The sequence below is a fragment of the Parasteatoda tepidariorum genome, chromosome 4 (genome assembly GCF_982258835.1).
Source record: "Parasteatoda tepidariorum strain Cologne lab strain chromosome 4, Ptep-v5.0, whole genome shotgun sequence".
NCBI lineage: Eukaryota > Metazoa > Arthropoda > Arachnida > Araneae > Theridiidae > Parasteatoda > Parasteatoda tepidariorum.
This window is the reverse complement of record NC_141758.1, coordinates 1,941,173-1,955,389: the sequence shown is the minus strand read 5'-3', so window position 1 is coordinate 1,955,389 and position 14,217 is coordinate 1,941,173. Positions and strand designations below refer to the sequence as shown.

The 14,217-nt window shown below is 29.6% G+C and overlaps 1 protein-coding gene across 7 annotated transcripts in view; it reads right to left on the bottom strand.

The window, feature by feature from the left end:
• Positions 1-14,217, bottom strand: part of LOC107445650 (nuclear receptor coactivator 7) — a 92,954-nt gene that overhangs the window by 14,644 nt on the left and 64,093 nt on the right. For 4 of the 7 annotated variants that reach the window (XM_016060093.4, XM_071181901.2, XM_021147932.4 and 1 more), the window contains exons 2-8: positions 13,928-14,100; positions 9,740-9,789; positions 7,740-7,847; positions 7,583-7,654; positions 6,519-6,713; positions 5,236-5,423; positions 1,169-1,857 (exon numbers count right to left, since the gene is read on the bottom strand). In XM_016060093.4, coding sequence (XP_015915579.1) covers positions 1,169-1,857; positions 5,236-5,423; positions 6,519-6,713; positions 7,583-7,654; positions 7,740-7,847; positions 9,740-9,789; positions 13,928-14,100 — 1,475 coding nt within the window. The remainder of the gene's footprint in view (positions 1-1,168; positions 1,858-5,235; positions 5,424-6,518; positions 6,714-7,582; positions 7,655-7,739; positions 7,848-9,739; positions 9,790-13,927; positions 14,101-14,217) is intronic. The other 3 variants (XM_021147930.4, XM_071181902.2, XM_071181900.2) reach the window with 1 other exon arrangement.

The following is a 14,217-nucleotide window of genomic DNA, read 5'->3' as shown; positions in this document are numbered from 1 at the left end:
ATAAACCATATTGACCACATTATCTAGAAGAAAATTTCCATACAGCCACCTAAATCATCATGGTGTGAGGGCACTTTTCATAGTTTGGTTTGGGTTCCTCAGTTCATGTTGTTAGAAGCATGAGATAGATGTGGAGATTCTGCTCTCCCAACTCTATGGTAATATTTTGGGGAAAGTCCATTTTTTTTACAGCATGTAAATGCCTTCATTCACATGGAAAACTGCAAAACCATACTTTGATGAAATGGGTGGTCTAAAACTGGATGCCTAAGCCCTTATTAAAAGGCGAATTTGAACACTGATTACACAGCCAGGCTAATCGACCATCCTCACTACTAACACTCACTTCAGCTATGGCAGACACCTAGAAGTTAACTTTTATGACCGCCCATAAAAACTGATGGAAACTCCCCTACAGCAATATAGGCTTAGACTTAGATTGGGCAGCTCCAAAGAGCAGGGCACATCGACCAGATGTCAATTGTACCCAAACCGTAAATCATGACTAGCAGAAAAGCTTTATAGCTGAAACAAAGTTCAGCAAATGAATGAAAAAAATATCATGTATTTCCCAGGCTTTAATGCAATGTTGCCCTAAATGCTCAAATCTTTGAGCAGAATAGACTTCACAATCAAAGTTTATGTCCTGAAGTCTCCTCCTCAAGATGACAACCTCGACAAAAAAAATCAGATTCCAAATGTAGGTTTACATGTTTACAGAAAGGGGAAACTAATAGGATAATAATATATGTCTCGGGATTCATGCCATTAATATATTCTAAATTCATAAGATAAGTTAAGGAATGTTTTTGGCCAGATTGCGTATAACATGTACAGCTATGTGCGTGGCATCACAAAAAAATGTACTAAGAAATCTTGAGTAGAAACAACTTAAAAAGCTCTAAAATGAATCATGCTTTTATAGTTGACTTTGAGTTATGGTATGACAACTGTGGATAGTCCTATTGTGCAATTAATCCAAAAAAGAGTAAACAATTGTCACCTGCATAGATTCCAATAACAATCTTTGAACAATTTAACGATTTTTTTTTTTTTTTTTAAAGAGGGAACACATTAATAACCCAAATTATCTGATATCATATTCTCAAAGTAGCACTTATATTATTTTAATATATAAAATAAAAATAACTAAAACTTGTTAACTTACTGTCTAAAGGTGCAAAAAGTTCAGGTTTTTCATCAACCATATTTACATAAACTGCATTCCCTGACTTAGAGTCTGACTTCTCTTCATCTGAAGTCTTCGAAGATTTATTGTTTTTGTGTTTAAAGTCTGGCAATGAGGCAAAAGCAGGCAAAGAAAGTCTCCTTCCACCACCACCTGGTGGCTGTGAAAATAAACTATCTGTGATGGATAATTTCCTAAGACCTTTGCCCAACTTATGTTTCGTTTTCTCGAAATTCGATTTCTTTTTAGGAGAACTAGATTCAGGCGAAATGATGTAGGCGTCGTCATCAGTTATGGAACCTTTTCTGGATGGAAGTCCACCGTCTTCGGAATCGAAAGAGGAGGAAGACGACAATGTTTTTTTACCAGTATTTGTTTTGGGCCCTTCCATTTCCGGTAAAGTGACGTTACCATTGGCATCCTCAGAGGGCTGTGAAGTTTCTTTTTCTTCTTCTTCATCTGGATCAGTTGATTCACATATCTTTGCAAGGTTCTCTTGAAAGGAGTTGCTAATGGGGATATCACTTCGCTTTGATCCTATTTCAAACGAGCTAAAGCGACGGCCATGTTTTGACTTCTCCGGTTTTCCCAATTTCTCATTATGAGACTTGCTTTTCTTCATGCTTAGATTTTTGGAGTGGTAAACATTTACTTTGGTCTCATTACTACTAAAAAGAAACAAAATGTTAATATTTCTTAAAATTTACGTAAAAAAAGGGCTGTTAAAGAAAAAATTTTTACCCTATTTATCCTGTCAGGGTCAGTGGGGTCAAAACTGGGACTTACTCACTTATTTTTAGTCGAAACATTAGCCACCATAATTATAATAGTCGAAACATTAGCCACCATAAGTTTTTCAACAAAAAGTAAGCAACTTTTTAGCACTTTTTAAATACTCAAAAAATATTTTTAAGCAGATTTTTTACAACAAAAAAAAAATCATAATTAAGATATGCTTTCAAATATATAAAAAAAATTCCTATAGTTGAAAGTCTTCAAATATATATTCGGCTTAAAATTAATGAAATGCAAAAACTTTGTTAAAGAATTTACACAATCCTGGTAAAATAACTAATTTCTGAAAAAGAACTTCATTCTTGATTAGTCTAGCTGTTATAAAAACATTTTGTGCAAAATGTTATATACATTCACTATGTAATTGCCCATTCCATTTTTTAAATTAATAATTACTTTATTCAATTACACATGAAAATTAATTTTAAATCAAAATTACAATTAGCTACACTTTAATTCAAAACAGTTATATGGTCAATTTTTAAAAATTTAAACAGAATTTACATATAAATGTATACTCAACAAAAACATTTAAGAGGTTAATATTATTGATAAAGATGTGTAAAATCAAGCAAACTAAGAAAGTCTTCAAAAGCCATATTACAAATGTAAATTAGTGAATGGCTTCCAATTAAATAAAAAAAAAACATTTCAATAATATTAAAATCTAAACGTGATGAGTAATAAAGCTAAACATTTTTGACAGAAGGAATTAATTCCATAATCCCTATATTCATCAGATTTAAAATGTGAGATAATTATTATTGATGAACAAAAAAATTATGACACAAACAAAATCTACCACTCTTTTATCAGCACTTCCGATAGATAATTGAAAGAGTTTCCAGTCTTATCTACCTTTGTTTTACCTTTATCTAACTATTAATGACGCTAATAACATATCAGACTATACTCAAGGATACCAAAACTAAATAAATATATACTTATGCAAGAAACTTCCTACTAAGGAAATCAAGTTAAAGATCTATAAAACAGTTATCAGGCCTATAGTTGCATATGGCAGTGAAACTTTACAAATAAATAATTCGATCAACTAATCTTTGAGAGGAAATTCTTGAAAATAATTTTTAACTCATTAAAGTAAATAATACACAGTGGAGAATAAGAAACAATAGTAAACTTGACTATTTATCTGATGAGAAAACATAATTCAATTTATTAAATTAAGACCTTTGACATGGTTGGGACACATTGTAAGATTAAATGAAAATAGAAATTTCAGAAAACTTTTAAAATGGAAACCTTTAAACTTCAGACAGAGAGGAAGATCGAAAAAGAGACGGTTGGACAATATCACCAAAGATCTAAGCACCTTGAAGGTGAAAAACTGGAAATTGAAAGCCAAAAATAGGAAAGTTTGGAACAATATTGTTCAGCAGGCCAAGACTCATAACGGGCTGTAGTGGTGTATGAGTAAGTAAGTAATTAATGAACATTGCAAAACAATTAACAACTTTGAAATTCAATAATAAAGAGAAAAACACTATTGATATTTGAAAGTAGATCTTTTTCATTTAAATATTTTAATTTAAGGCTAAGTTCAAAAACTTAAGCAGTAAGTAATTAATAAACTGAAAATAATATGAGGATAGTATTTTTTTAAATATCATTCCTCTAACATAATGGTATTCAGTAAGAAAATGTATGTTAGCTATATATATGTTAGGTTAATTATTTTTACTTTAAAATTAAACATTTTCCCAACTCTTAAAAAAAAAATAATAATAATAATTTATTCTAGAAAATAAATAAAAATTGAAAAAAAAATTTATAAAGTCATAGAGGGCTCTAAGAAATTCCACTTTTTTACTGTACTTTGAACCTTTAAAAAAAGTTTGATTCCTAGCATTTTGTGATGATATTAAAAAAATTGAGATTAATTTTTTTAATATTATATTTAGTAAGGTTTTAAAATTATCGTATTGATTAATAAAAGATTTTAAATACATTTTAAACAGAGGAAATTTTGAACTAAATGCAATATTGGATCAAAAGAAAATGAAAATTTTTTTATTAAATTGATATAAAAGAAGCTCAATAAAAAAATTATAAAATTCAAAGAAAATGTTTCAGTTAATTTTGATTAATGGGACTGACTCACCACATTATATAGTATATTATAATTTAAATTCCAAAGAAATCAATAATCTTAATAAAAAATACTTTTTGAAAGTTTTTTTGGCACTTTGGGATTATCCTGTCAACCATTTTTGCCAAACCTAATATCACCAAAAAGTAGCTCCAGCACAAAAAAAAAGCAAATTTTATCTACTGTTTAATCCTTGACTATGAGAGTTAATTTTCTTTAAAGTGTTGAAATATACTGCTTTTTCTGCAAAATGATTCGAATTCAGAATTTTCCTAGCACCGAAGAGAGTGCAGTGGCATATTTTCAATTCATTTATCAGTAATTATTAAAAAAAAACAGGTTTTTAATATATTCTTATTCTTTTTATTACGTATTTTAACACTTACATTTTATTAAAAATAATTTTATTATTATTTGATAAATTTAATGTGTTTAGAATGTTTATTTTGGAAATTGCTTTTCATTATGATTTGCACATTCAAAGGATTTGCGCATTTTCACGAGTGGCATGGTAAATGCTTGGCTAAAAAGTGGCCAAAGTATGGGTTTTTTTTAATAGAAATGCTTGAATTTCGGGGACTTTTATAAAAAATTTTAAAAAAACAGGAAAATGTTTGATTAGGCCTGCAGATCAGCAAACACTAGCAAGATCCAGTAGTCTGTTACAAAATTCAGTAAAATTAAAGCTATATCATAACAGGGTTTGAAACAGGTTTACATACAGGGTTAAAGGTGATTGGGTGGTCTGAGACAATAAAACTTTGATTCAAGCCACCAAAAAATAGTTATCAGGGTTCCCGGGACTAGAAATCGATGTAAAGGGTACACCGATTTTTTGATTCTCAGTTTTATATATATCTTGGTCTGTGTAATTAATTGTAACATAATTATCATAGTTCATTTTAATTGCGAACATTACATTCTTCATATTGTAATTTTACCCTAACTTTTTTAACAATAGAAAAGGTAAAGAAAAATAAGACATTTAAATGCCTCCATTAGTGAAAGCGTGTACAGACTAGTAATGCTTTTTTGTATGTGGAAGGGTAATTGTTTTTTTTAAATTTCTAACCCTACCGTAAAGAATCAAAATAAACTAAATAAAAATCAAACAACTAAAATTGAATTGAAAGATCCTTACCTTGAGAGAGAGGGATCTTTGGTTCGCATTCGAAAGATGTCCGTATAGAGAGCAGCTCGGACAATGTAGGCCATGGGTGCATCCACACCATATTTGTCCATTCCATATTCAATCACCAAAGGATCTGACACGTTCGGATCAAAAATAATGTGGTTGGAAGTAACAATTAGAACACCATTCACTACACCCTTGAAATACAACAAATGTTTCATTGCATTTAGAATGAAAATACATAACAAGAGCAATTTAATTAATTAAATAAAACAATTTGGCTGAAAACATACAAGTTTAAAATAAATACCCATTTCCGGTTGTTTAATCAATCAAAGTTCAAGAGAGATTAAAATTTTCTTTTTTCCTTAAAAATGTAACAAATATTTTTTGTTAAAAATAAAATTAAAATATTAAAGATTGTTATTTTGCATAATTATTGCGAAATGATCAAGCAATGATGTCACAAAGCAGTAAAAGAAGTGGTTTGGTTGAATTTCAGATCGTGCTAGCTTAAACAAAATCTGTACTATTGTTATATCTAAAATTGCTTCACTTTTCATTTTTTCCCCATCATTTTGAAATGTGGGCCAAAGTTAAATTAAGATTTATTTATTTATTTATTTTCTTTGGAAAAAAAAAGAAATTTATAGAGATGGGACAAAAGATAAATAATGGTGAAATAAAAAATAAGTAGAGATGTGAATAGCGTCATGAGAAAATTTGTAGTTTATGATTCAATGATTGGTGTAAAAAGGTGTACAAGCTTTGCTGTTATTTTTATTTTGTTTGCTGTAAAAAAATTAATTAATAATAAAATAAAAAATATTTTAGTAAAAATAATAAAATTATTGATTTAACATATGAGTCATTATTTTGGCAAAGTACATTTTGAAGGCAGTGAGCCATAAATTTCTAAAAATGCTGGAAAACAACACTAGACCTTGTTAACGGGTCAAAAAAAAGTCGAGTCTCGAAATTTTTTTGGAGTTGTACCCATGATATATTAACATGCAGGGCCAATACAAAGAAGATAGAGGAGGGAGAGCATCATAAAATAATTAATCTTTAAATACATTAATAAAAAGTATAGAATTCATTTAAATTTAATTATGTTCTTAATCTCTGATTCAACCAAACAGTTTAATAAAGCAATACAAAGGCAGTTTCCTCCCACCAGCTAGCTTAATATTTGAAAAGTAATATCATTTCTACATAAGAATTCAGTGTAAAGAAATCAACAATTTGAGGGAATATATATTTCAAAACAATAACATCTCAAAGAAACTTACTTCACCATCTGTCACATATTTGGAATTCACTCTCAAAGATTCTTTCGTTCCTTCCGAAACACTTTTATCTGTTTGTTCCAAATTTAAATCATCCTTTTTTCCTTCCAATAATTCCGCTGTTGATTTTTCACCATCTGTTCCAGGCACACGTTCTACGTGACCAGGTTTAGGGCTATTTTGTTCTGATGAAGATGCCTACCATTACAAAGAGAGAGCATGGTTTTTTCACAAAAATTTAAACATATCATAAAACACTTACTTGAAAGAACACTAAAATAATCAAGCTGAAAACGCATAACTCATAATTTAACAAAAACTTTATCAGGGTGTGTAGCCAAATATTTCAACAAAAAATAAGCACTTTTCAAGCACTCAAAAATATTTTTAAGCACTTTGAAAAATATCATAATTAGACAGGGTTGGCAAGTTTTTGACAATTGATGGTTTTATCCTGTTTTATTTACAGTGGTGAAGACGATAGCGCGTCACAAATGATGAAATTAACAAGAGAAATGAAATTTTGTATCGCTAATAGAGAAAAAAAAACTGACTATGTTTAGTTGGTCCCCGTAATCAGCAAAAATTTGGGAGATTTTTTGATTTTATTACAAAGGACGGAAAATGAAATCTGAAGTTGAGAATCTCTTTCAAAATGCAGTAGGGTTGCACAGAAGAGACAAAAATCCTTACCACTGAATCCAGCACAGTATGCGCAAGTGCAGACCCGCAGGTATATCATCAAACATGTACTAAAACAAATAGTGTTTTCAAACATTACAGACCGACGCTACACTGAAATAGATTGGGGTTGAATTAATTGTGAAAACGTTGAATATGACAATGTCTTCTTGCATAATTTATGGCGAAAATCAACATGGTAAAGAAAAATATCACATCTCGGAAAAGGAAAAATTAAGCACTTTTTAAAAAACACCCATGGAAAAAAGCACCTTTAAGGGCCTTTAACAAACGAAAATCGAAAATAATCACCTTTAAGAACTTTTTAAAAACGCTACACACTCTGTTTATGTCTTACCAAAAATAATTAATAAAATAAAACTTACAACAGCAGCAGCACTTTGCTTCAATATTTCTTCCAAAGTTTGAAGACTATTCTTCTCAGGTATATAAATTGTCTGTAATGTCCAAAAAAAAAATAATTATTTAACATAAGTTTAAAAAAAAAAAAATAGCAAATACATTTTTCCAAAAGTGAGTTACCTGACCAGGGAAAACCACTCTTGAGCTCAATTTATTCAAAACGGTGAGTTCGGAAAGCGTGATGTTGTACCTGATGGCAATCCCTTCAAGCGTGTCTGATGGTTGCACCTCGAGAGAAAAAATTAGAAACTGAACAGAACAAATAAAGTGGCATAATTAAAATAAATTAATCTGAACAGCAAAAAAGAAAGAAATCTCTAATAATGTATAAATAAGTCTTAAATTAAATAAAATTACCAATAATGGTGTTTTATACATAAGACACTGAAGTATGCTGTCGAGACATTACGATCTAAAAGTGTTTGTAATAAATTATGTATGACAAAACAAAAAAAATAATAAGTGAAAAAGATAATTACAAAGACCTTTTTGCCTGCTATAAATCAATATTGGGATAGAAAGTAAAAACATAGGATCAGAATAATAAAAAACAAATTTTTAAAAAAATTTCATTATTACATAATTTAAATTGTTTTTTGCTGATATTACCTAAAAAAAAAGCAAAATTAATAAAACAGAAATTACCTAAAGTTATTTAATCCTCTGAGAGATAGTTGCAGTCTTTTCTTTCTTCTTTTTTTTTAATTTTAGTTGCAAGTTTTCCATCCAGCATTTCAAAACTAGTTTTCTCCATGTCATTCAATGAGGAAGAATGTAGAAAAGAAATGACAGTAACATTTTTCTAAGGGGCTTAGAGTTAAGGCCTAATCAACATTATAATGTCATAAAAGAAGTGATTCCACTTCTTCTGTTGTCCCTTGTAGGGCCTGGCTTGTTCCACTGTTCTATTCTATACAGCCCTTTGTTTTGACTTCTCTTTCCACCTACGGATCTTCATTATTTTCAAGTCGTCAATTATGTCGTCCTTCTACCTTTATCTTGGGTGGCCTATGGGCCTGGTTCCTGGGCCAGTTAATGATCTTTTTCAAGTCGTAATTATTTTATTAAAAACTTTTGCTGATGACACAACACTCTTATCAAATAATTTAAAAAACTTAGAAAGAAAAATCAATGACAATCTTTACAAAATCCGAGAACGGTTCATTGATTATTCTTTAAACTTATTTATCAACCAAAAAATTTCATGATTTTCCAACTCACTAATAGCAATGAAATAGACCTTCATATAACTTATCACTTGAACACTTCATAAAAAAAAATTGGCATCTTTTCAAAACCCCAAATTCTTGTAACAAAAAAGATACAACTAGCATTAGCAGACCTTACCAAATTTATTTCATACCCAAGACTAATAAGAACATTTTTTGTAGAAGTTTACAGTATCTATCTCCAAAATATTTAGATTTATTCTGAGCTGAAATTTAAAATGCAAATAACTTAATTTTTTTCTACTTAATAAAGATATTTTAACATAAATTCTATAAAGCCTTTATCTATTTTATGAATAACTTTTTTATAGTTCTAATTTTGAAATTATATGACTGATTTAACTTGCAGCTTTAAAACAGACACTCCTTCTTGTCACTCTTCAAACTTAGAATTTTACATTTGTGTTTCCATGCGTACATGTTTATATTTTTTATGTAATTTTTTCATTTATTATAATGTATAAACTCAATCAGCAGTCACTGACACAGACCTAGGAATCCAAAAGTGACTTGTTCAATTTATTTCTTTAGTATCATGTTTCTGTTATTCTGTATATATTTGTTTCATGTTTTTATTTAGTATTGTATTGAATTAAATTATAAATAAGTGCTTCAAATTTTAAAAGAAATGGAAATTTAAAAAAAATTTGTTGGACGTAATAAACTTGAATGCAACAAATGCTTTAATGGGTGAAATCTTGTTATGGCACTCTAAAGAGAGAGAACTCTTTCTGACTGCACTAACTGAAAACAGAAATTTTTAAAACTGTGTGAAAAACAAAACAAAAATTCCTTAGTGCAATGCAAAAAGAAATAGAGTGGTCTCTCATTATCTTAGACAGACAAATCTTCATTATGGAAATAAAAATATGCATTTATAATTTTACTCACTTGGTAAGGAACTGTAGCTTTTGGTTGAGGACGAAAGGATCCTCTTCTTTCTGAAAATATGCAAACCTTTCATTTAATTCTCATAATTTTAGCTTTATAAATATTTTTTCTTTTTTTTTTGTTGCAAAAATTAAATTTAGAAAATCTGTTCATTCATATTATTTTGAAAGAAATTATTGTTTATTGTAATGTAATTATTACCATTATTTAGCAATCCATAAAATGATCTGAGAGTTTTGAATAACAATAGTACAGTACAGAAAAAAAAGTCACTCTAAATAAATTTTGCTTCTAATGATCTGAATGAATAAGTGCCAATCCTAATGGCTCAAAGGGTTGACAATAAATATAGGGTGGGCCGAAAAAATCCAAGTTTTTATTTTCAGAACGTGCCGACCAGCCTGTGTGGGGGTCAGGGAACTGACCTTGCATCAGAAAGGTTCTGAGTTCGAATCCCGGGCAAGGCATGGATGTTCTTTCATTCTCTGTACTATCTGTCCTTACTGTGGGAGAAACATGGGCCCACCTAATAGGGTGCCCCTCGAAAAGTAGCCAACAAATCTGCCCTTCAGATGACTGTATGACCTAGGTCATTTCCCAGGCAGGCATTGGAAGAAAAAATTTCAAAACACTAAAGAGAAGAAAAAGGCTTATGTAAAAAGAAGAAAATTAATATAAAATATTTTAAAATTGGTTAATATCTTCCGATCTTGCATTGTACTTAAAATTTATAATATCTGATAAAATTGAATATTTTTGCTAAATATTTAATATCAATTAACACGTTCACGCCGGGGTGACCCACCGGTGGGTCACGCTAGATTGTCTCATCTTGGCAGCGCACCAGAGTAAAAAGTGGTAACAATAAATATCATTTTTTAGTTTTTTTGCGGGAATAATAAAAATCCATAACTACCGATTGTTTTTAACAGATGCAATTTTTATATTGAATTGCTTCTTCGCCGTGATAAATTTCCTTACAGTGAATTGTTATTGTTGAGAATAGATTAGCTCCTCCCAAATATAATCTAATATTGAAATAGTTCTTCTACCAGCATTTCCCCTTACCTGTACCAGTATTTTCACTTTTCCCACTGTGAACGTGTTAAACTTGTACAGGGATTGCAGAGGATTTTGAATGCCTGAGAAAATTTCCTATTAGCAAATTATCGAAATAAGGATTTTTTTGTGTTGTTCTCAAACGGAATTCAAATTCTTAAAGGAATTCAAATTCCCAACAAATACCAAACGCATCAATTTTATTTAGAATGTCAAGACACTATAACAAAAATTGTATTGCTTGAAAACCTGACATCAATCTCTACAGTGTCTAACTGCAGAATTGTTCAACTAATAGCTGATTATTAAAATGTCAAGGAATTTGCAGAATTATGATCAAGACAAAGAATTATTCAAGCAAAAGCTAGAGACAAAAGCAGAGTCGTTTCATTATGGAGGAGGATTCTAATCAGATGGACACATTTCTTGACTACGAAAAAAATTTTAATGCATATTTTTTTCAATTAATAAGTGATATGAAAATCAATATAAAAATCAATATGATAAAAAATATAATCATATTAAATATTAATATCATCTTAGTATTTTCTAATAACTGGAAATTACCCCCAAAAATTATTTCTGTTTAATCGGTAGCATCAAAATTTATTTTAGGTACCACGAAGTGTCTGAAAACTTTTTCTGCATAGGTTAATTAGTTTGTTTTCAAAATACTCACACACTAATATTTTTGAAAGCATTTTTTATCATTTGCAATTATAACTTTCAGTACATTTTACGTGTGATCAATAAAAGAATTTCATTCAATTATTGGATCCACAATTTGCATTAAATCATCAAATACAGGTAAATAATATGCATAATTTTAAAATATTTGCCAGCAATAAAATAATTGTTCTTTCTTATGTCGAAATGCATACTGGAATCATTTTACAACAATGCAACTATTTGTATTTTCAAATTCTTAAAAAGATTGAACTAAAATTATTTACGGTCTTATAACTCTTTATTGACTGCAGTTAGGCCATCTAGAAAAGACAAATGTGCCAAGTATTAGTTAGTATAGTTGATTGGAATTGCCCAAACATATGAATAATGCCGTTCACAAGCACAATTTGAAAGGATTTAAAAGCAGGACATTAAGTGAAGTAGCTCTTAATTTTAAACACATACAGTTTTTGCCAAAATTAATCTGTCCTTATAACGACTCTACATTTTTTTTATTTTTTAATCGAACTTAAAATAAACAATGATTAATTGAACTGTTCTGCAGTTCAACAGTTTAGGATTAGATGCTTTATCACACAAGTATTTTATTTTTTCTTCTACTAATGTACACACTTGCCATTTCTTTAAATCGACAATTTGAATCTCTCTTTGAAACAGCATCAAAGACAATAATATTTGTGTATAGGTGATATGCTCTGAAGAAACATTCATTAAAAAACCAACTGTGGGACATTTAAAATCCCACTAGCATAATCATATTTTTTCGCTCATTAAACTATTATTGTTACTCTTATTGTTAATAAACAATGCTACTCTGCCTACAGGGAGAAAAGTATACAACTTATAAATTATGTTCCACTACTTACGGTGGCATTCTGAACTCTTCATGATCTATAGTTCCAGGATCTACCTTAGAGAGAATCTGTACTTTTCGATTGAAAATTGACTTTGCTTCGGGGATCTTATCTACATTCTATATATATCTATATTCGATCGATATCTATATTCTCAACAGTTTTTGGAGCCATAGTTCTTCGAATCACTATTTTGCAGCTAGAGTTTCAATCTGAATCTTTTGATTGGTGGCATTGTGGGCACTGGCCGCAATTTTAACTAACTCTGTACCGCCTTATACAAGAATCTTTGATTGAAGTATTTAGCAGTAAATCATAATAAATGAGTATTTTGTCATTATTAAAAGAATGAATTACATGATTATTATTAAACTACAGTTTAAATAATCCAAAATATATTGAATAGTAGTAATTAGTAATAGCAGAAATTTACTAAGCCTTGCACAAACAAATTGCTTACACTATGATATTTCTTATTTCATCTTGTTTAGCTTTCTATTAAAATGATAATCTTGTCAAGCTGCTTTAGTGCTTTGTTTTGTTACTGTTTCTACTTATATTTTTTTAGATTTACCTTTTTTTTCTTTTAATATTATGAGTAATATCACAAGCTTGATTTACTTTTGCTCATTTATATTTGTACTTGTGTAGTTTTTATAGTATCAAAAACAATGCCTTAGTATTATTTTCCTTCTTGTTGCAATTAATTTTGATTTGAATTTAAATTTTTCTAATAACTTTTGAGCATAATTTATTTAGAATTTTGTTTCGTAAGTATTTCTATTTTGAACTTTTGAAGTTGTTCCTTTTGCTTTTATTATTTTAAGTTATCACGCTATATGCAGTTTACACACTTAGATTGTTTTACTTTTTCTTATTTATAATAGTATTTCTTCAAGTGGTTTTACAATAAATTTGTGTAGTGTCTGAAAAACACCCAAATTTCATTTTAATCAAAATATAGTTTAATATGAAACCTATAATTCAAAATTACTTACAATAATTAACTTTTTAATAATGACAAAATAATTTCCAAATACTATGCAGCGACTTCAATATAAAAAAAATAGCCTAAATTAGAATGGTGGTAAAAAAAAAATTAAAGAGAGCAAAAACATGGAGGTAGGTACTTTATTTACGTCGCACCCACCCGCTTACGAACTACAGCCAGTGATTCTTGACTTTAGTTTTTCACTGGGAATGTGTCTTTGCGAGCAATCGACTGTGGGACAAAAAATATGTATAAAGATGTAAAGGTTGAAAAAATCCTTTTTTATAAGACATCTATCTATATCCCAACTTAATACTAATGCCTCAAATATGACAATAGTGCTAACTATTAATTAAGTTAAAAAACTCAGACCTAAAAAAACCAGGGATGGTATTTCCTCCAGAAGAAAACTATTTCTTCTAGGACACTTTGCTTAAAACCTTAAAAAAAATAAAGTGAAATACATTAAAAGTGAAATCAGTTCGAACTCCTGCTAAACTAAATATTATTAAGAGAGACACTGTAAAAATTCAATCATTAGAACAAGTTCATTTTACAATGACATTCTGCTGTATTAAAATAAACCACAGATACCAGAGAGCATTTTGCGTAGGTATTCTTCTTCCACTTCTGATAAGGTTTCTGAGTCTCGACGATCAGCCAGAGATGATCGTCTGCCATCAGAGAGTTCCTTCAGCAAGGATTTGGGCAGAAGGATTTCATCCGACTCTTCTTGCACAGAAGAATCCTCACCTTCTTGGTGTTCACTGTTGACAACGAGAGAATACCTTTTTTAAAAACTTGGTCGAAACAAGTTTAAACAATTACAGTCAACATAAAGGGTGTCCTGTAAATGTTGCAACAAACTACAAGCACATCATAAG